Source organism: Urocitellus parryii, chromosome 11 (genome assembly GCF_045843805.1).
Source record: "Urocitellus parryii isolate mUroPar1 chromosome 11, mUroPar1.hap1, whole genome shotgun sequence".
NCBI classification, from domain to species: Eukaryota; Metazoa; Chordata; class Mammalia; order Rodentia; family Sciuridae; genus Urocitellus; species Urocitellus parryii.
The window spans coordinates 75,119,701-75,142,166 of NC_135541.1; the positions used below are offsets into that span (position 1 = coordinate 75,119,701).

The 22,466-nt window shown below is 42.3% G+C and overlaps 1 protein-coding gene across 1 annotated transcript in view; it reads right to left on the reverse strand.

Annotated features, from left to right (window-relative positions):
- Window positions 1-16,992, reverse strand: part of Cnn3 (calponin 3) — a 28,765-nt gene extending 11,773 nt beyond the window's left edge. Inside the window, exon 1 of the mRNA XM_026409614.2 lies at window positions 16,666-16,992. Within this exon, the coding sequence (XP_026265399.1) occupies window positions 16,666-16,722 (57 nt within the window). The 5' untranslated portion in view covers window positions 16,723-16,992. The remainder of the gene's footprint in view (window positions 1-16,665) is intronic.
- Window positions 16,993-22,466: the final 5,474 nt, after the last annotated feature.

A 22,466-nucleotide genomic window follows, 5' to 3' on the forward strand; every position in this document is an offset into this window, starting at 1 on the left:
GACGGCCTCACTCACACTCAGGAACATTCTAGAGTGGACTGAACAATTAACACTACTTATCATATATATCCACCATAGGGAACTGTTCCAGGATCCCAGTGGACCCCAAAATCCATGGATGCTGAGGTCTTTTAAATAAAAGGGCACAGTGTTTACATATAAACTATGCATACCCTATATATTTAAATCATCTCTAAATTACTATAGAACTTAACATAATGCAAATGCTATGCACATTTGGCATACTGTATGGTTTAGCAAACATCAAGGAAAAAAAGGCATGTACATGTTTTGTATAGACACAATATTTTCCCTAAGTATTTTGGATTTGTGCTTGGTTGAATTCACAAACAAAGCACCCATGGATATGGAGGGTCAACCTATATATTCCTTTTCACTGTGTATTCTTATCAAAGAGCTTATTAAAACCTAGAATCACAATTCCAGGTTACTGTCTCTGATGATTACAATACAGTCTCGCAATCTCATGAGACAGCCTGGTTTTGAGCTACTAGGATCAGTCAGCATTTTCCCAACCTTTCTAAATAAAATTCCCCTCAATTTCAGCATCTTTCTAGTGTCTCCTGGATTCTTCTTGCAACTTCTCTCTCCATTACTAATTCTTTCTGTCCTTCATTCATTCAAATGGCTAGTACATACAAGGCATGGTTCAAAGGCAAAGCTCTTGCCCTGAAAGCTTCCATTCTATAAAAAAGATAAAGAAGGTATGTTAAAGAAATTTGAAAAAATAAAGATATTTAAAATAAAGGGAGAAGAGGATAATGCAGGCTAAAATAGGAACAATCTCAAACTAGGTAACAAATAGATTTCCACCTCAATATCAGATTCCCCTTGCCACCCTTTTTATTATCACTTGTCTTTCTTACTGCAAGGACAAAGGACAAGCTTTAACATTTCTCACCTACTTAAATATCTCCCACAATAGATCTTATAAACCTTTGCTTTAGGGAAAGGGGGATGTGGTCTTGCTAACTTGCCCAGGCTGGCCTGGAACTTGAACTCACAATCCTCCTACCTCAGCCTTCAGAGTAGCTGGGATTACAGGCATATGTCAGGCCACCAGGCCCTTCGAAATATTTTTAGGTATTCTCATCGGGGCTACAACAGACTAAAGATCACATGTTGAAGTCAGATTTCAAAAATTTGTGTTCCCAATTCCATTGAGACCAAAGTGAGTAACTTAACCCTGGTCACCCTATTTCCACCCAGGGGAAAAACAGTGATCATCGCTCCAGGGCCACTACAGGTAAAGGAGCCCATCCCAGCATGTGACACATCTCAGAATTAATACCCTCCCCTTATATTAGCTTAAGAACAGAGGCACAAAGCTTTCTGTTAATGAAATCCCACTACAACCAGTTTACTTTATTGTCTACAATCAAACAGACAAGCTCAGCTGGGATGCTGGTCTTCTCTACGGTGCAGTCCCAAGGACCTTCTGGATTCTCCTGCCTGCTTCTCTGTCTTTGCTTGAACTCTCCTCAACTGTCTTGGCATCCCCCACCCCACCACCACTCCCTCTCCACACCCCCATAGCTGGGGATTAAACCTAGGGCTTTGCTCATGCTCAGCAAGCCTCCTGCCACTGAATATACACCCAGTCTCTCTACTTAGAATGTCTTTGCATCCCAAATTCTCATTTTTTAAAGATTGTTGCTCATGAAAAGGATGAACTCTTTGTTAAAAGCAGTTTAAAATCTTACAGGGAGTGAGAGTAGGCATTCTATAGGAAAATCACTTTACATTTGGGACAATGTCAGGAGAGACAGCAAATGCATTTCTCATGGTTACTACAGGATCCTAGTCATTCTCTGGTGTGAACACGCTAAAGATATTTGAAAACCACAGAAAATTCTGCTTATGGCAGGTAAACAAGAGTGAAGCTAAGAGCACCTTAGAGACAGGCCTTTTCTTCAAAGGCATAGCATAACTTCAGATCAAGGTATCTGCACATGGCACCAGCATGATTGTTTTCCTCTAAATACACAAAGTCAGTGTATTAGTCAGCTTTCTGTCACTATAACAAAATACTTGATTAAAAAAAGGAGGAAAGATTTATTGTGGCTCCCAGTTTCACAGGTTCTAGTCCACAGTCACTGGGCCCTGTTGCCTTTGGGCCTGTGACAAGGCAGAACCTATTGATGGGGAACACAGTGGTGAAAAGTGCTCACTGGGAAGGGAGAGAGTACACGAAGGGACCAGCATCCCAACAAACCCTTTAAGGACACACTCATACTGACACAACTTTCTTCCATTGGGCCCCACTTGCTTAGAGTTCTACCACCTACCAATAATTTCACATGCTGGTAACCAAGCCTTTAGCACATGAGAATTCTGGGGAACAGTCCAGCTCCAACCTATTACAGGCAAACAACTATAAAACACCTGATGTACAAACACTTGAAACTTACAAGAGGTTAAAGTTTTAAAATAATCTAAAAGGAAGGCTGGTGCAATGCCTAAAACAAATATTTTTAAAAAGTAGGAAAAATGCAAAACAAGGTCAACTTTTGTCCTCTCTCTAGAAAATAACCTTCAGACTATGAAGCTGAGAACCTACACTGTCTAAAGTGAATTTTGAACATTCAACACTAAACAAAGAGGGAATAAGTATGGAGGAAATAAGTCTTCTGAATTCCCAGAAGACTATTAGAAATAGTTATAGGATGTGAATGTTGAACAGCTCACTGCAAGGAATCCTGATAAAGAGCTATCACAAGAACCTAAGAGGGACCTGTTCCCTCCCTACCCCAAAACAAGGGTCTCTAGTACAGGCAGGAAAAGAGTCTAGCTGACCTGGAGCAGACTCCTGGGGGGGGGGGCGGGGGGCAAGTGAACAGCAGACATCACCAGCAGCCAGCAAGGCACACAGAGCATGCCCAAGAACACCTGCCCATGTCCTGTCTTTGAAGTTGGGACGGGTACTTGTGTACTGTTTCCCCCCTCCACCAAAAAGCAGTGAACAGGTATGTTAGATCTGTTCTCTTCTGTCTTGTTAACTAATGATTTGGAAACTCTGGGGTATAACTAGTAAACATAAACTGGGAATCAGAAAGATCTTTAATGTAATAAATTATTCAAGATATATGTAAAATCCTGCCCATGCCTATGCACAATGAGTACTCATAAGTGAGTTTTTACCCACTGATAGGGTCACCTGACTAGGGAAATGCCTCAGACTCAAAAGAGCTATCTCCTTACAGAAAGAAATCTGCATTTGAATGCTACTGACATCACATCTTCTTGATCTGCCAATCTAGTAATCTTAGATGGATCAATAAGGACACATTTGTTTCACTCTCTGATAAGAGTCTCTTATGTTTACTGCGCTCCTCCAGCCCAGCATAGCAGTCCTCACAGAAGTCGGATCCTTCAGAAACACCAGGTCCACTGAGCTATGTTGAGGTAGGAAGAGCATGAAGTGATATGGACCAGGGGGGCCTGGTTTTAGGTCTGTTCTCTTCTGTTCTGGTAACTAATGATTTGGAAACTCTGGGGTATAATTACTAATCATAAAGAACCTGGGAATCAGAAAGATCTTTAGTATAATAAATTATTCAAGATATATGTAAAATCCTGCCCCCAAGTTTTAGAAGTAGCTATGTGTTATGGGTTGGATCTGGATTGTCCCTCAAAGGCTCATGTGTTGAAGGCTTGGTCCCCCAAAGCAGCAATGTTCAGAGATGGAGTTTTGGGGGAAATGACTGGATCATGAGGGCTCTAACCTCCTCAGTGGCTTAATAATTTGATGGCATTGCTGGAAAGTGACGGAAACTGTAGAAGGTGGGCCCGAGTTATAGTAGGAGGAACTTGGGGTTATGCTATAGGTGACTATATCTTGTCTCTGGACTCTTCCTGTTCTCTCTCTGCTTCCTAACTGCCAGGAGGTAAGCAGCTTTCCTCTGCCCCCACTTCTGCCATGATATTCTGCCTCACCTTAGGCCAGGAGCAATGAAGTCAGCCAGCCATGGACTGAAACCTCTCAAACCATATGACAAAGTAAATCATGTGTTAAGTTGTTTTTCTCAGGCATTTATCACAGCAATGAAAAGCCAACTCACATAATAACTCAGTGAATCGAGGACATTAAAAACATCCCTGCCTTCAAGAACTAATGCTATATATTGGTCTGTACAGCTACAAACTCTTTGCTTGTATCATTTGCTTGAATCCCAACATCTCCATGAGATATTCAAGGAAAGCATTATTTATAAAAGCAACAGGTGTGAGAGCGGGATGTGAGCTGTAAAATCTATGCCACTATTATCACCCTACTTTACAGAAAGGGAAATCCACTCGCCAGAGCAAGGATTAGAACACTCCATCTGCAGGAAGATGCCTCATCTGCCTCACCAGGTCCTTACATTGACCAAAGCAAAAGGAATTAATGCTTTGTAGCCAAACACAGGAAGTGAGTTAACCCCACCATACCTGCTAGGTTAACGGTATCTGTGGCATTACTGTGGTCCATTCTGAGAAATGCATTTTAAAAGAGGACAAAGACAAACTGACATCAATTTCCAGAAAAATCAAACTGGGTAGTAAAAGGATTAGAAAAATCAAGATACAGCCCACTAGGAGAAACCGACTAACCAGAGGTGGCTATATACCACCTAGAAGGAACCTGGAGGGGGTAGAAGAACCAGACTAACTACCATCTAAATATTTAGATGTAAGCCATACAGAAGTGGGAGTTGATTTACTCTGAATGCCACAAAGGACAGACCCAGATAAACATGTAGAAATTCCAGGGAAATGGATTAAAAGCAAAGAGGAATGAAGAAATACCCTGGGAGTGCCAAAGGAGCACAGGTGGGAGGACGAACTTTGCAAAGGCTGGAGAAGGAATCTCTGGTAAAAAGGCTGGCCAGTCCTGAGTTTTAGAAATCTGTAAGATTCTACTGAAAGGACCTAGCTGAAGCCCCATAGCTAAAGTGAATGAAAACAGAGATGCTCTTCAAGTTGTGTTTTGTTTTTTTTTTTTTTGTTCTACCATTAGAATATACACCACATTCCTAGCTAGAGGTGCCAGCTTTTGGCTGTTGTCTAGATTCCCAAGCACTTGATGCTTCAGCAGGACCCTCGGTGCATGGTAGGACTGAAGTCACTCTGGAACGTGGTGGCTGCACCATGTCAGTATCTTTGGAATATTCATATATTCATTCCTCAACAATTCTTCAGGAAGCTCCTCTGAGTATGGGTCCTCACAGTCAACTGTGATTTGAGGAGGACATGAAGTCCACCTCACCATTGTGGGCCCAGGAGTCAGCTGTGTTGATCTGGGAAATCTTCCACATGCCCATATCACTGACCAGTCCATGTGCTCCCATCAGCCCACCAGGAAATGGAGCCAGAACACCATACCACTCCCTTACCGTGAGCTACATATAGGACAAGTTGGGGTGGGGAGGCCAAGAAGAAAAGGGTCTCACAGGACTTCAGTCAGTCCTGGGTAATTCTGGAACTCCTCTAAGGTACCCAGATCTAGGTCTAAGACCACGAATGCCTTTTTGGCTTCCTACAAAGAAGTCCATCCATTTGAGGGAGATGGCTTTACAAACAATCAGCTACAGAGCTGAAACATCTCATTTTAAATGCAGGACAGATGCTACTAGTGGAATTACACAGAAGTATTGCAAATATATTAACTCTACAAGATAACACCACATTTTTTTCCTCCACAAAAATTAAAGATATGAAGTTTCCATTAAATAGTAGGATGGAATTTCCCATTTTTTAAATTTGTACTCTACTTATGAAATGGTATATAAAGACAAGATACTTTCTGAGGCCTTAAGTAAAGGGCTTTGGGGCTTATTTTTATTTAATGGTATCATGTGAAAAAAGATTAAATCAGTGTTAAGGTTCACACACTTGTATGCCACCAAGTCCTACACCAATGCTACCCCAAATAGGTTAGAGGCATCCTATTGTCTAAGCTTCTTACCCACCAAGACAAATAAATAAATAATAAATTATAAGATTTACAGAGTTCCTGGGGAGAGTGGGGAGCCTGAACAAGGCTCCCTTTTCAGTCCTGAAGCTGGAGAGGTCACCGATGAAGGACCCTGCATCAATAGTAAGGGCAACTCCACTTTTCACATGATTGTAATGCAATCTGAAAACATGAAAGAGGAAAGAATGAGTTCCCCAGAAGCACTGTGCCTTCCATCCATGTTATGCCCAATACAAAGGTCTCTAGGAGATGATGTGGCAAAGGCCTACAATAGACAACCAGGCACCAACATGATAAACCCAGCTTCCCATCCCTTCCACAACCAGAGCCAAGGGAGTCAATGGGCAGAGAGAACAAGTATCCGGGCTACAAAGCGGCCTTCATAGGACTCAGCAGAGAGAAGCTGCAGAATCAACAGTGTACACACTCCATGCAGGCATTAGCCCAGGTCATCTCTTCCTGCTGCTGACCTCATTTGCTCCAGAATACCAAGGTCAGGAGCCAAGTAACACCTCCATTTCACATGAGAAGAGGAACACAGCAAGGCAAAGGACACATTCTATTTCCATCAGTTCTGCGTTTCCACAGTCCTCTTCTTTATCTTCCCCTGCTAACCCTGTTCCTCTGCTCTTTGCTCCTACCCTGTCTGTACTGAGCCCTTCCCTCTACTGACTCTCCTATAGGCCCCGGCTAACCCATCTTGACTGACCTGCTTCTAGCCTCAAACACGGACCTGCTTCTCTTATGTCATGCCAACTCCTTCCATTTCCTCATTTAGTATTCCCTCCTAACCACTCTGGAAATCTGTTCCATTGAAGATGATCTCTCAAAAGGTCACCAGTGACTGCTCAGCAGACACCTCCAGTAACCCGCTTCCAGTCCTCCTGGCCTCCCTGCAGCACCAGTGCTTCCTAGGGGGCCCCTCCATCTCTTCTTTCCTCAGCCTTTTGTTAAAGGATACTCTCTTGGGGCTTCACCCTCTGGTCTGCTCTCTCCAGATTAAGTACCCTTTTTCTCTTCCCCTCAAAAGATGTCAATTCTCCCTGAGCTCTGGCCTAGGATTAAAATGGTTAGGAATATGGGCTCTGGAAACTGCTTCCTTGGGTTAAAAATCTGATTTCCACTGTATACCAAGTTTTCTTTGCTATAAACCAGACATCACTAATGGCACTCACACGGCAGGGTTAATCCATGTACTCTACTAAGAACTTGGTGAGTGTCAACACGGTCCGATCTATGCTTCACTGGGCCATTTCTAACCAGATACTGGAAAGATTTCCTCCTTCAAATTGAACACAACTGTCTCTAAGTATCAAGGAGAGATTGGATCCAGCACAACTTTCCCATGAAAACCAAAATACACAATGCTCAAGTCCTTTACCTAAGGCAGTAATTAAAATAGTATTTATGCTGGGTGCAGTGGTGCAGTTTGTAATCCCAGTGGTTCCAGAGGCTGCGGTAAGAGGATCACGAGTTCAAAGCCAGCCTTCTTCTCTTTCCCCTCAAAAGACAGCAATTCTCAAAGCCAGCCTCAGCAACTTAACAAGGCCCTAAACAACTTAGCAAAGCCCTGTTTCACAATAAAATAAAATAAAAAGGGCTGGGGATGTAGTTCAAAGGTAAAGCATCTCTACGTTCAATCTCCAAAACCAAAATAAATAAATAAAAATAGTATTTCCACATAACCTCTGTACATGTACGCTAAGCAGGTGCTTGACTTCTGAATTCCATTTAGCCTCCCTCCCCTATACTTTAAATTATTTCTATATTACTTATAATACCCAATACGATGTAAATGCTCTATAAACATTTTTATCTTTATCTTATTTATTTTTAATGTGGTGCTGAGGATCAAACCCAGTGCCTCATGCATGTGAGGTAAGTGCTCAACCACTGAGCTACAAGCCCCTCTATAAACATTTGTTATACTGTGTTGCTTAAGGAATAATCAGGGGGAAGTTTGTACATTTAAAATTATTATTTTGTTTTTAATATTTGCAATCTGCATTTGGTTGAATCCACAGATGTAGAACCTTCAAAGATGGAGGACTGACTATATGTCATAAAAGCCAATTACTCCAAACTGTTTGGTTGCCATTTTGATGCTGCCTTAAGCTTTCCACTTTAAGAACTATTTATATTATCAAATAATCTATAAAGGAGATAACCTCACCCCTTCCCACTGCCAGCTCCCACATAAATCTGATAGAGGTGAGATGGAGCAGGGATTAGAGATGTCAGTGACTCAAGGCATTAAAAAAAAAAAAAAAAAAAAAAAGCAAGAGACTTAAACTTTGACAAGGCCACTTGGATATAATTTTGGACTTTAAAAAAAAAATCATCCAAGGAGATCTTTCTCCTCTTTCACATCCTTAATAATAATTATAAATAGATTTTCCAAAAGAGCAATTTGATAATACCTAATGACACCAAAGTGTTAGGTCCAGAGTTCTACACTTTTGCACAAATACTTTGAAAGAAATATCCACCAATAGGGATGTGGTTAATAAATGCTGAAAATTCAAACAGACTGTAATTCTGTTTCTAAAATGATTGATAACTCAGTTATATAAGTGGTTGGGTGGGGTGAGAAAGAGAAGATTCTTTTTCTTTTCTTTTTTTTTCTTTTTTTCTTTTTTATATTTTGGCACTGTTTATACTTTTTACAACAATTATTCCATTCACAAAATGATGATACAAAGAAAGATTTTCATAAGCAAGGAAGATGACAGGCAGAGGTAACCTGTCCAAAAGTTGTAGGCTCAGCAGGAATCTGGACCCAGATCTGGCTCCAAAGTCTGAGTCTTTTCCACTACTGGCTGCTCCCCCCACCCCATCTCCATCCCCACCAAACCCCTGTAGCCCCCTGCCCAGCCTAGGCAGGAACTCCACAACTGTGCCATATGCAAATCTTAAGAACAACACGCAGGGAGAGTGGTCCACTTAGGCTCTGGGGCTGAGCAAAAACTCCTTTCAATTCATGAAGAAATTAAGGGAGAGCAGATCCCAAAACACCTCTAACTACTGGGAGGGGGGGCTGAGGTGGGAGGATCCCTAGGAAGTTAGAGACTAGCCTGGGCAACATAGTGAGACACTGTTGCAAAAATAATAGTAACAATAAAGTGGCTACCACTATTGATACATAGTATCACTGTGGATACTTTGAACAGGCACATATGAACATGTTGCCAAGTTAAAGAGCACTGATTCAGCCAACCTCAATCTGCAGTCTCAAAGGTCTTTGCCAGCATGGTTCAAAAGCTCATAAGATTATTTGGCAGAGATGTCTCAGACTAATCCCTCTAAAAAGTAGCCTCCTGTCACATAGTTGGAAGATTCTGTAAGACCAACTGCAGGAAAGGCTGTTCCACAACCTGTGAAAAGATAAAGAGAAGGGGAAAGAAATTAAAACCAAAGAAGAAAGTTGAAAATGAAAAGCTGGCCAGGCAAGGTGGCTCACACCTGTAATCCCAGCAGCTTGGGAGGCTAAGGCAGGAGAATCACAAGTTTTCAAAGCCAGTCTCAACAACTTAGCAAGGCACTTAGCAACTCAGCAAGACTGTGTCTCTAATAAAATATAAAAAAGGGCTGAGGATGTGGCTCAGTGGTTGAGCATTCCTGTGTTCAACTCCCAGCGCGCGCGCGCGCACACACACACACACACACACACACACACACACAATGGCTGGCTGGCAAGGTACATGCCCGTGTGTGAACACAGTGGGTAGTGAAGGGTTTTTAATACAACATTCAGGTCTCTGAAGAAAGGTAAGGGTAAACCAGGACCAAACTTCAGAGCATTCCCATTTAGGGGAAGGCATCTAGCCACATGTGGACTGAGGAGCAGCCCAAGGGTTCCAGCTCTGCTGCTTTGGGGCAGGGATCCCCAAAAGCTCACAATATGAGGCTTCCTGTACACGTGTGCTTTCTATACTTGATCAGTAGTGTGATATAATTGTTGTTGCTATTTTTGCTTTCAAAGTAGAATCACATGTTTGAATTAACCAACAGTAAGAGAGATTTGTCACACATGGAACTCATTATTTTCTCTCCTATTTCCTCCCACGTGAAACAAAAGGAGAGAGGAAAGTGCAACAATGAAGCTTATACTATAGCCACTGGTGCAGCCTGTGCAGCACCAAGGAGGGCTGAGAAGCTGCAGATAAAGAAGAAGGAAAGACCAGTGTCCAAAGATTCAGAGAAGAAACAAGGCAGGAATCTCAGTTCAGTCCAGCTATTTCACAGCTACTTTTCCCTTAAAAAATTATTAAGAAGAGACAGGGAAGTAACTATCCATGCTTAGGTTAGGACTAGCCAGAAAAGTCCTTGCTAACACAAAGGGATTCTACAATTTCCCCATCTTCCCAGAGACTGCAGATGCTGTAACTAAGAGTCACAGCCACACCCTAAACTTCCCGGTCCTAGGGGCAGAGAGAAGATACAGAGGAATCTCCCTCCCTGCCTCATGAAGGCAAACCAGGAATGTACTCTCTAAGCATAGAGTTGCTTCACAGGCATTGAGGTAGAGACTTTGGCTTCATAAAAACATTTAAAACTGAAAGCTTCCAGTAACAAGCAAGATGCAAACACTCAAAGGTACAAAAAGTTTACCAGTAAGCTGAGAAGGAAAACAGCCCTATATAATCAAGATATGAAAGATTATCAACCTTTTAGGGAAAAAAAAAAAAAAGCAGAAGATTACCATGCCCAAATCAAAGACTCGGGCTTTGTAGAAAGTTCCATTTGTTAAGGGCAATGTGGACAGAAGGAAGCACTAGCAGAGATCCTGGGATTTCACTGTGAAATGCATCATAAGCTGTCAGGTAGTAAAGTCCTGGATAAGGACGACAAGGGCAGATCACATTCCTGACACAAAAGTGAAACACCATTTCACTGGTCCTCTACCTGCCAGAAGCCTCACTCAGATACAACAGATCTGAAAATGAATGTTCAGCTTCTGGAGATAGCATCAATAATTGCAAGATAAACAAAGCTCAGAAAACAAGACAAAACCTATAAGCAGAGAGGCAGCCAGCCAGCAAAGTTGAACAATGGTTATTTTTATATGATCTGCATTTTTGGTTCCACGCATTACTCTAAACACTTTGAATGAATTATCTTCATTATCTATTTCTCCCAACAACCCTGTCAAGGTGAGCATTACCATATATTCACTTCACAGATGAGACACACACTGGTTGTCACTGGCCCAAAGACGACATCAAGACAGAACCAGGATTCCCACACAGTGACTGTGTTCCAGGATTCCCACACAGTGACTGTGTTCATAGCCACTGACAAGAACAATGGATGAGAGCAGCCATAACATCTTCCAGTTCACAGGGATTCATATGGTGATGGTGGTGTGTGTGCGCATTTTGCAGTACTGGCAACTGAACCCAGGGCACTTTACCACTGACCTATACCCCAAGCCCTTGTTATTTTTTTGAGACAAGGTCTCACTCAGTTACCCAGGCTGGCCTCAAATTTGCAACCTTCCTGCCTCAGTCTCTCTAATAGCTGGGATTACAGGTGTGCTTTATTTTCATAAAGCTTGCAAGATATGTTTGCATTTATTACAATGAGGACCTCAAAAACTGTATAAGCCTGAGTCTGCCTGATTTCTGCTCCAGAAATCCTTAACAATAATCTAAAGGTACAAGAAAACATGATTAACAGTAAGAGTTCACTTATAGCTAGAAAATGTGTTCAGAATTAAGGAAAACCAACACACAAGCCATAGGAAGCTAATGTCTAGAATAAAGGAGAACCTGCCAAAAATTCTAAGGACAAGCTTTCTCCCACTACCACCTAGCCATGATATGAAGGAATGTATAACATTTGCTCACTCTCTTTGATAAAAGGGTAAAAACACATTGAAAAACAAACAAACCCATTCAATTGTGTTTTTTAAGTCAGATATTATCAATCATAGTTCATTATTAAGTGGGGTGGGTAAGTTGGGGGTGGGTAACCACTCACTAATTCTTGTGTTACCACCTGGAAGAGAAACAGGCATAGGAGAAAAAACAGTATATTATCTCTGTCGGACAGTAGTATCAGGAATGTCTTCACTGTGATGCCTATTTCTGAAATCTATCTAAAAAAAGTGGATAGAGGCAGAAAGTATAATTTCTACAAAGCGGGGAATACAAAAAGCTCAGGACACTGAGCACAAGGATCCTCATTAAAATTCCAAAGTCTGAATGAGTACACCTTTTCAAATGTCAGCAAAGTGTATATTCTTTATCTGCTTTGATCCAAACAGGTTAAAAAATAAACAAACAACAACAAAACTCAAGCAGACAAACTTCAATGGCCAGTCCCTGCCTGGAGCAAAGATCCTGACCTGGGAAATCCCTTCTCTGGCAGTCCTCTGGGAGACTGCCCTGCAGAAGGGCCCTCCACCACTTCTCCCTAACTGAGGAGTCTAGGAAAGAACCCAGATAAATCAGCAACAAAGACAGAATTATCAGTGACAAAATGTCAATGTAATCTTAAAATGAAATGCTTAAGAAAAACAAGCTATAAAAATTATTGTGACCTGCAAAAGTATCCTACATACACTATAGAATCGTCTTATGCAGAATACTTTAACAGGGTTAATTTTTAGTTTCTAAAGATCTCAAATTCCTTTCATGGTAGATAAATCCATTAAACCAACAAATGTTTATTGAGCAACTACCATGTGCCTGATTATATTCTAAAATATAGATCTTGAAATATATCAGTGAATATCTCTAGTGGAAAGAGATGAACAATAAACAAAACATTTTTTAATTCTATGCAATTTTTTAATGGATACTGGCACTCCACCTTAAGATATAATTTATAGCTGGAGTCACTTTGTGTTTACTCTCACTCTCAGCTGTGCAGACAGCTGGGAGGACCTTGTAGGGCACCAGTTTATTAATATAAAAGGAACACTTACTCTATGATTGTTTAACTTGTTCTGCAATGACTTAACACTTGAGTAATATGTCTTCCAAAGTGGTTTTCAGGTGGTTAGGAATATAATTTTGTAACTAACAAGGTTCTGCAAGCAGCTACTTTGCTCAAATAAGATATTTCATGTGAACAGAAGACTGTAAGAATGTATAATCCAATTTCATTTTTTTAAAACACTTCAATTAGCCTCCTCCCCGAAAACATACTGAGGAAAGGCCATTTGAGGTCCCCTGCAAAATTCTTTCCACCCCAATTTATTTTCTCTACTTTCCCTGAGACCTATAAGAAGAGTTCCTGTAACATTGGCCCTGACTGGTGAAGGCATGCTTCCTTGCATCTTCAATTTTTGGACATACCCTGACTCCAACATTTGTTTACAGCCAACTGTCAGGAAATGTTGTGCTTCTCCTGAGAACATTTTACATTTGGTTGTTATTGTTGTTGTTTTCATAGCTTATTAGGCACAGAGCTGATTCTTTTTTGTATTTAAGCCCCAAGAAGCATTTAAGGGCCTGGCTCAACTTTCATGATATAAAGCATATCACTTTATGAGTATTTTCATCCTCCAAGAAATGATCTGAAAAGCTTCTACTCTCTCCTTGGTCTTCTTATGGTACTTTGTAGATTGTAAAGTATTGGTCCTTTTGTTGTTGTCTTCTTTTGTAGTTATTAAAAGAGACTTTGTACATATTCTAGGTTAAAGGAATCAAGTTTCTTGGACTGGTTTCAACATCTTCTTACTTCATTAAAAAAAAAAAAAAGTTAATTTGTATGTTCAGCTAGATATCATCAACTCAACCAGAAAAATGTCTCAAGTTTAAAGATTTTTCCTGAAATGATGTTGATTAAAAATATTTAAGATCAAAGCCTCCTTTAATTCATTGATGAACTGCTTTCACAGCTAAACTGCATGAAGATCAAGGCTTATTAATATAAACTGGACCCTTAGAAGTGGCAGAGACAAATCCAATTAATGTAATACTGAAACTAATTTTCCATTACTGAGTTATTAGTTACAATATAGCAATTAAATAACTTAAAACTTAAGTCAGATGCACCTCAACAATGCAGTGATTTGGGGGTGGTAACTATTTTTCTCCCCATTTTACAGTTTAGGAAACCAGATGACCATAAACAATTTACCAATGCCATACAAGGCAGTAAGTTGGGGGGGGGGGTACTAGAACCCACATTTGCTTGATTCAAAGTCTACATTGCCTCCCCAAGATGTTTATGCTTGTTTCCTTCATTAAATGAGGTTTCTAAGAAAAATAAGTCTGACATTTAATCAACACATGAATTATGCAATAAACAAGCAACAAGAAGGAATTGAAAGGTGCCCAAACCAAGCAACGTCAACGTTCATGTTTCTACATAGCCACTCTTTTATCCAACAGTCCTAAACCATTAGTTGAAATGCAACACCTGACATAAAAGCGTAGCAAGCATGGATATTTGGTTTCCATTGCCTAGATTAGAAATAGCACTACACAATTAACCACAATATCCAGAAATGACAGGTGTACAACCAAAATAGGGAGAAGGGGCAAATAATAGTAACTTGTGGTAGAACAAGTCTAAGTCCTTCACTAAACTAAGACATAGTTTTTAGGATTGAAATTCTTAGAATATTCCAACTTTGTGATCCTGAGCCCATCACACCCTTTCTGAGCTTCAGCATCCTGATCTGTAATGATGCAGGATAATCCCAGCAGTATTCCCCACCTCACAGGGTTGCTCTGCTGTTAAGATCAAAAGACTTCCTATGAAAGGATACTGTATGAAAGGACCACATTAATGAAAGGGGTTATTAAAAAGTGGGTTTGGTGCTTAAAGGGATAATCCCACAACCTTTATAACTAATTTTCCAAAGGTTCGGGAAACTGAGGTTTTACTGTTTTTATTCTTTAAAAACATTTATAATTATAGTGATCTAGCCCCAGCCTGTGCATTTCTTAGGGGTCTGCTCAATAAGAAGTAGAAGGACAGAATCTGCTACCTTAGTCAGCAAAAAGAAAACTAATTTGGATATTAACATCCAAGAAGTCAATCATCTGAAGGACAGCCAAAGTTATCAGTACCTTATTTACAATACAAAGGTAAAGAGGCTTAACTGCTCCCAGTTGGAAAATCACCAGAGGAATTAAAATTAGTGTATACACGGAGTGAGGGGGTTGCATCCAACACTTTAGACATGTTGATTCCCTCAAAGGTTTCCTAAAGTTGGTTTGTAAACTTTGTCGCTAAGTATTGAACCTTCCTACCAAAGTTTTCAGCTGATGAGGTGATGAGGTTAGTACTCAATCATAAAAGAACCGCTCACAAAACAGCTTAGAAAAAAAAAATGTTTTCTAACATGGGCAACATATTTGAAAAGGTAAAACAACTAAAGAATTCAACTTTATATACACGGGATTCAAAAATCAACTCCTTGTTTCAAAGATTGTTCAAAATCTATTGGCTGATTAGAATGTGGGAGAGAAGATTCACAATTCTTGCTTGGGTTTGACAACGGTGCGCTCCGTTACCTCTTTGTAATTCACACTGCGGACACCCGCAGCCCTGGGACCTTACCGCTATGCCAGCGCCAGTGTATTCTACCAGCGGTGGGACGGTGCGGTGGCAATCCTGACATGCCTGGGCTCCGGGGAGGTTAATGGGAATTAAACCACAGCAGCCCTCCTTTGTGGCGCTTTGGCCGGAACAGCAGAAAGAAGACAATGAGCGGTCTGTGCGCAGTTCCACGCCGATTGGCTAGTCTCTCCCCCCAGAAACCCCTTATGTCATGGGCTTGGAATGCAGGCAGGGAGGAAGGAAGGAGAGGATTTGGGGAGGGGGACGCCTCTCATCTCTTTCCCAGGCCAAAAGTCCCAAAGATAAACCCGACGCCTTCTTATGCTCAGAGGCAAAGCTGAGTGTCACCAAATCTCAGACACTTCAAACTATAACCCGCTTCAGCAAATAAACCCTTCACAAAAGCAACCCACAAATATACTCTTTGATATCTTCGACAGTCTCTGGTACTACAAACTTCTCAGGGTTTTACAAAAAGTCTCAAGTCTACAGCAGATACCACTCCCAAAGCGGCGCTCTCAAGGCTTTGTCTGGGTTTTCTACAGAAGAAATAATTTGCCCCAAGGTATATGGATCGGCTCCCGATCTTCTGAGGAGCCCAGGGGTCTACGCTACGCTCAGGTCTCCCGCCCCAGGAGATGGCGAGGAACAATGAGGGGCCCCCTTTGGCCACGTAACCGGCCTAACTTCGCTCAAGACACAATTCGGTGGGGAAGGAGGGGGTCGAGGTGGGAGGAGGCACAGGGTCCCAGCGGACGGTGGGGGAGCCAGCGGCTGCAAGCTGGGTCCCAGGAGCGCGGACTGGCCCCGCCTAAGAGCGAAGGACCACGCAGGAGCGCCCTCTTCCCAAAGGGGCGCAACCTACAGCCACCGAACAGCCCCCGCAGCCAGAGAGGCCGGCGCTGCGGGATTCCAGACACCCGGGAGCCCACAGCCCGCCGCTAGTCCCGGCCCTCGGCGCAGGAACAAAGCCAGCAGAGAGCCCGGGAGCCAGCGCCTGGGGACAGGACGCCACGGGAACACGAAGCAACTCTCAGGCCGCCTCGACGTCCCCTCTCAGCGAAGCCAGAGGGCTAAGGCACTCCGGACGACTCACAGCCCAGCGTCGTCCCCAATTGGTGGGGTGCCCCGGGCAGGGTCTCACCGCCCACCCGTCCCGGTCATACCTTGTTCTTCACCTCGGCCGAAAGCCCGTAGGAAGGGCCCTTGTTGAAGTGGGTCATGGTGGTTCGGATGGCGGGAAGAGGCTGCGTCGGGGTTCGGAAGTCTCTCGCACTCGGCTTCCCGGCTCTTGGCCCGGAGGAGTGGCCGCGAGAGAGATGCTCGGATCTCGCTCCTTTGGGCCTCGAAGAAGGCGCCCGGACTCGACGGTGGGGCGCGGGCGGTGCCTCGCAGACTCGGTCGGGCTGGAGCCTCCGGGTGCGCTTCGCAGTCGCGCTGGCCGCCTCTCTCGCTGCCGGCACCGCAGCTCCGCACGCACTGCCCCCAGCCTGCTCCCCCCGGGCTCTCGGGGATTGGCTCGCGAGCCCGACCAATGGAGGGCCGCCTCCTCCCGCCTCTCCCGCGAGGGGGCGGTGCGGCCAGTTGAAGGGCAGCGGGCGCCGTCCTCCCTCCCTGCGCGGGGCCCGGGCCCCCGCCCCAGCCCCCGCCCCAGCCCTCACGCCACCGAGGCCCGCGACGAAGCGGCCCCTCCTCCTGGCCCGGCCCCGCGGGCTGGAAGCGGACGCTCCTCCGCCCCCGCGCTTGGCGCCTGGGGCTTCCGAGCCGCGGTGGTTCACAGCAACTTTCGGGCTTCCGCTGCTGTGTTTGGGGGCCCTCGGAGCTCAGACGTAACCCAGCCCGACTGGCCCGAGGCTGACCGCCATCCCTGTCTGCCTCCTCTCGGGATCCCAGCAGCCCAGATGGAAGAAGGCGGGGTCCCTCCGCAAACACCAAGAACAACCTGGGAACCCAGATGCCAGAAAAACGGAGGCCCTCCACTGAGGGCTTGTTCCTTCCTCACCTGGCAGCCTCCCACACCTGTTGGTCTGACTTCAGAAATGGTCAAGGTTCTTGGCCAAATTTAAGCTGGAAAATGTGCAAAACCTGGGGCTTTTCAGGTCCTTGACATCAGGGGACCTCTTTGAATCAGGAGTTGATTGTATGGGAACAGATGTTCTTTAATTCAAAGGAGCCTCATTTTTTTTTCTTTTTTCTTTTTTTCCCTACCCTCCCTTTCTTCTGATCCGGAACTCATTTGATCGATGAGGAAGGGAACAGAACATTCAACTCTGGCTTGTGAGCATGGCACTGTATTACACTATATGCCTGCTGAAGGTTATCCAATTAACTTGCCCCAAAGTACTTTTAGGTGGACTTCGTACTCGTTTTAGAGGCGAGGAAGCTGAAACTCAGAGATCCCCCAAGTATCCAGGTCAAATTCTACCACCTCCAAAACTTCACTCACTTCTTGCCATTGCTTTTTTGTGCACACCTAGGGCTGGTTTCATTTCTCTGAATCCTAGTGTGAGAGCTTTGTTTGCCAAATTCCAGCTGACAAAAGAGATCACCCTACCAGGTGTGGCAACCTGCTTGAAAACAGGAACCCAAATATCTCGCCATAGTTGAGCCATCCTGGAATAGAAATGACTAAGGCAGATTGAAAAGGAAAAGTGCAACATTGCTAATTAACTTTGTAAGAGTTTTCCAGTGACTTTGGGAGATAGAACTTGAGGAAAGAGGGAGGAAGCAAATAAAGAGAAAAGTGAAATGCTTTATAAATGATTGGCTAATTGAGTCTGGAGGTAGTAAGCATAATTAGGGCATTCTTTCCACACAAAGATATCACAATTGACCCACTATTTGTGGGGCAAGCAGTTTGGGCTGTTTTTCCAGTAGTGTGACAGTGGCGATGTGTCATTCATAAAACCTCACCCACTTTTCTTCAATACCAGTGTGTGTGAGAAATGGCAGAGTCCAAATTCTGATCACAGTCCCCAACCTGTAAAGCTTCCTGCAGCAAAGTAAGTCTGACACCTTCTGTTCCACCACAACAGAGATGGAAAGCACTGTCAAAATCATTGTAATCTACTTAAAAGTTATTCCTTACAGTATGTTCAAGAACTGTATTCTGGCATGAAAAACACAAATTTTATTTAACAGGAGTTATCATTTAAGAAATAGAGTTTCAGGGGCTGGGGTTGTGACTCGCGGTAGAGCACTCGCCTAGCATGCTCGAGGCCCTGGGTTTGAACCTCAACACCACATAAAAATAAATAAACAAAATGAATGTATTGTGTACAACTAAAATAAAAATATTTTTTAAAAAAAGAGATAGAATTTCAGGTGGAGATGATGAAAAAATTCTGAAGATGGACATTGGCAGTGGTTACACAATGTGCTTAATGCTGCTGTATGCTTTAATAGGAACGTTAATATTTGCTACATTTATTTGGTCAATTATTATCCTCCCCAAGGTACTTAAAGTTCTTTCTGACTTTAGTATTGAAACGTATTTATTGTTGGCCCTGTTGGATTCCACTAATGGTCTTGAGGCTTCCATCTTCTAGTTTACCTCATTGCATAGGAAAAAGTAATGCTATGTTTAAGAATAAAATGAAAAAGGATTTTAAAACTGGGGACAATTGCTAAGAGCCTTATTGAGATATAATTGATATATAATTATCAAAAACTACACATATTGAAACTGCATAATTTGATACACAAATACATATACACACCTGCAAAACCCATTTTACAACCAATGGACATATCCATTTACCCCAAAAGTTTCCCCATGTAACCCCTTCCTTTTGCCCCTCCTTGCAACCACGCCTCACCAGGCAATCATTGACCATGTTTTATGTTACTATACATAATATCATAGAGTTTTACATAAATGGAATCATTCATTGTATACTCCTCCCTATCTGGCTTCTTTCACTAACAAAATTATCTTGAAATTCACAGTAGTTGTAGCATATATTATTGGTTAATTTGTTTTCATTACTCAGTAGTATTCTATCATAGGGATATACAACAGTGTGTTTATTCATTCCCTTGTTGATGAACATTTTGATGTTTACATGTTGGGGCTATTACAGATATATGTGCCTTGACTTATGATGGGGTTCTGTCCCAATAAACCCTGGGGCTTCCTCGCCATGGTGGTTCACATCAACTTTCAGGCTTCCGTTGCTGTGCTCAGGGCCCTCAGAGCTCATGGTAAGTTGAAAAATCATAAACTGAAAAGGGTTTTGATGCACCTACTGAACACCCCGGTTTAATAACAGTACACTGTAGAACATCTATCAGTTGCTTACCCTGGGAATCATGTGGCTGACTAGGAGCTGTGGCTCACTGATGCTGCTCAGCATCAGGAAGGTATATCACACTGCGTATGACTTTCCCAGGAAAAGGTCAAAATTCAAAATCTGAATGAACTGTTTTTACTGAACACCATATCACCACCATAAAGTTAGAAAATCATTAGAGCAAACCGTTGTAGGTCAGATATCATCTGTAAAGCCACTGTAAACATTCATAGGCAAGATACTGTATGAACATCATATACTTTCATTTCTTTTGGATAAATAGCTATAAGAGAAATGACTGGACCATGTGAAAAGCATATATTTAACTTTTTAAGAAACTGCTTATCATCTGGTACAAGACAGGGATGCCCTCTCTCACCACTTCTGTTCAACATAGTCCTCGAAACACTGGCCAGAGCAATTAGACAGTCAAAAGAAATTAAAGGCATAAAAATAGGAAAAGAAGAACTTAAATTATCACTATTTGCAGATGATATGATTCTATACCTAGCAGACCCAAAAGGGTCTACAAAGAAGCTATTAGAGCTAATAAATGAATTCAGCAAAGTGGCAGGATATAAGATCAACACGCATAAATCAAAGGCGTTCCTGTATATGAGCGACAAATCCTCTGAAACGGAAATGAGGACAACTACTCCATTCACAATATCCCCCCAAAAAATAAAATACTTGGGAATCAACCTAACAAAAGAGGTGAAAGATTTATACAATGAAAATTACAGAACCCTAAAGAAAGACATAGAAGAAGACCTTAGAAGATGGAAAAACATACCCTGCTCATGGATAGGCAGAACTAACATCATCAAAATGGCGATATTACCAAAAGTTCTCTATAAGTTCAATGCAATGCCAATCAAAATCCCAACAGCATATCTTGTAGAAATAGATAAAAGAATCATGAAATTCATATGGAATAATAAAAGACCCAGAATAGCAAAAACAATACTAAGCAGGAAGTGTGAATCAGGCGGTATAGCGATACCAGACTTCAAGCTATACTACAGAGCAATAGTAACAAAAACAGCATGGTACTGGTACCAAAACAGGCGGGTGGACCAATGGTACAGAATAGAGGACACAGTAACTAATCCACAAAACTACAACTATCTTATTTTTGATAAAGGGGCTAAAAGCATGCAATGGAGGAAGGATAGCATCTTCAACAAATGGTGCTGGGAAAACTGGAAATCCATTTGCACCAAAATGAATCTGAATCCCTATCTCTCGCCGTGCACAAAAGTTAACTCAAAATGGATCAAGGAGCTTGATATTAAATCAGAGACACGGCATCTGATAGAAGAAAAAGTTGGTTATGATCTACACGCTGTGGGATCGGGCTCCAAATTCCTCAATAGGACACCCATAGCGCTAGAGTTAACAAATAGAATCAACAAATGGGACTTACTCAAACTAAAAAGTTTTTTCTCAGCAAAAGAAACAATAAGAGAGATAAATAGGGAGCCTACATCCTGGGAACAAATCTTTACTCCACACACTTCAGATAGAGCCCTAATAACCAGAATATACAAAGAACTCAAAAAATTAGACAATAAGATAACAAATAACCCAATCAATAAATGGGCCAAGGACCTGAACAGACACTTCTCAGAGGAGGACATACAATCAATCAACAAGTACATGAAAAAATGCTCACCATCGCTAGCAGTCAGAGAAATGCAAATCAAAACTACCCTAAGATACCATCTCACTCCAGTAAGACTGGCAGCCATTAGGAAGTCAAACAACAATAAGTGCTGGAGAGGATGCGGGGAAAAGGGCACTCTTGTTCATTGCTGGTGGGACTGCAAATTGGTGCAGCCAATTTGGAAAGCAGTATGGAGATTTCTCGGAAAGCTGGGAATGGAACCACCATTTGACCCAGCTATTCCCCTTCTCGGTCTATTCCCTAAAGCCCTAACAAGAGCATGCTACAGGGACACTGCTACATCGATGTTCATAGCAGCTCAATTCACGATAGCAAGACTGTGGAACCAGCCTAGATGCCCTTCAATAGATGAATGGATAAAAAAAATGTGGCATTTATACACTATGGAGTATTACTCTGCATTAAAAAATGACAAAATTATAGAATTTGGAGGGAAATGGATGGCATTAGAGCAGATTATGCTAAGTGAAGCTAGTCAATCTTTAAAAAACAAATACCAAATGACTCCTTTGATATAAGGGGTGTAAACAAGGACAGGGTAGGGACGAAGAGCTTGAGAAGAATATTTACAGTAAACAGGGATGAGAGGTGGGAGGGAAAGGGAGTGAGAAGGGAAATTGCATGGAAATGGAAGGCGATCCTCAGGGTTATACAAAATGTCATATAAGAGGTAAGGAGGGGTAAGTCAAGAGAATACAAATGGAAGACATGATTTACAGTAGAAGGGGTAGAGAGAGAAAAGGGGAGGGGAGGGGAGGGGAGGGGAGGGGGGATAGTAGACAATAGGACAGACAGCAGAATACATCAGACACTAGAAAGGCAATATGTCAATCAATGGAAGGGTAACTGATGTGATACAGCAATTTGTATACGGGGTAAAAGCGGGAGTTCATAATCCACTTGAATCAAACCGTGTAATATGATGTATTAAGAACTATGTAATGTTATGAACGACCAATAAAAAAAAAAATAAATAAATAAATAAAAA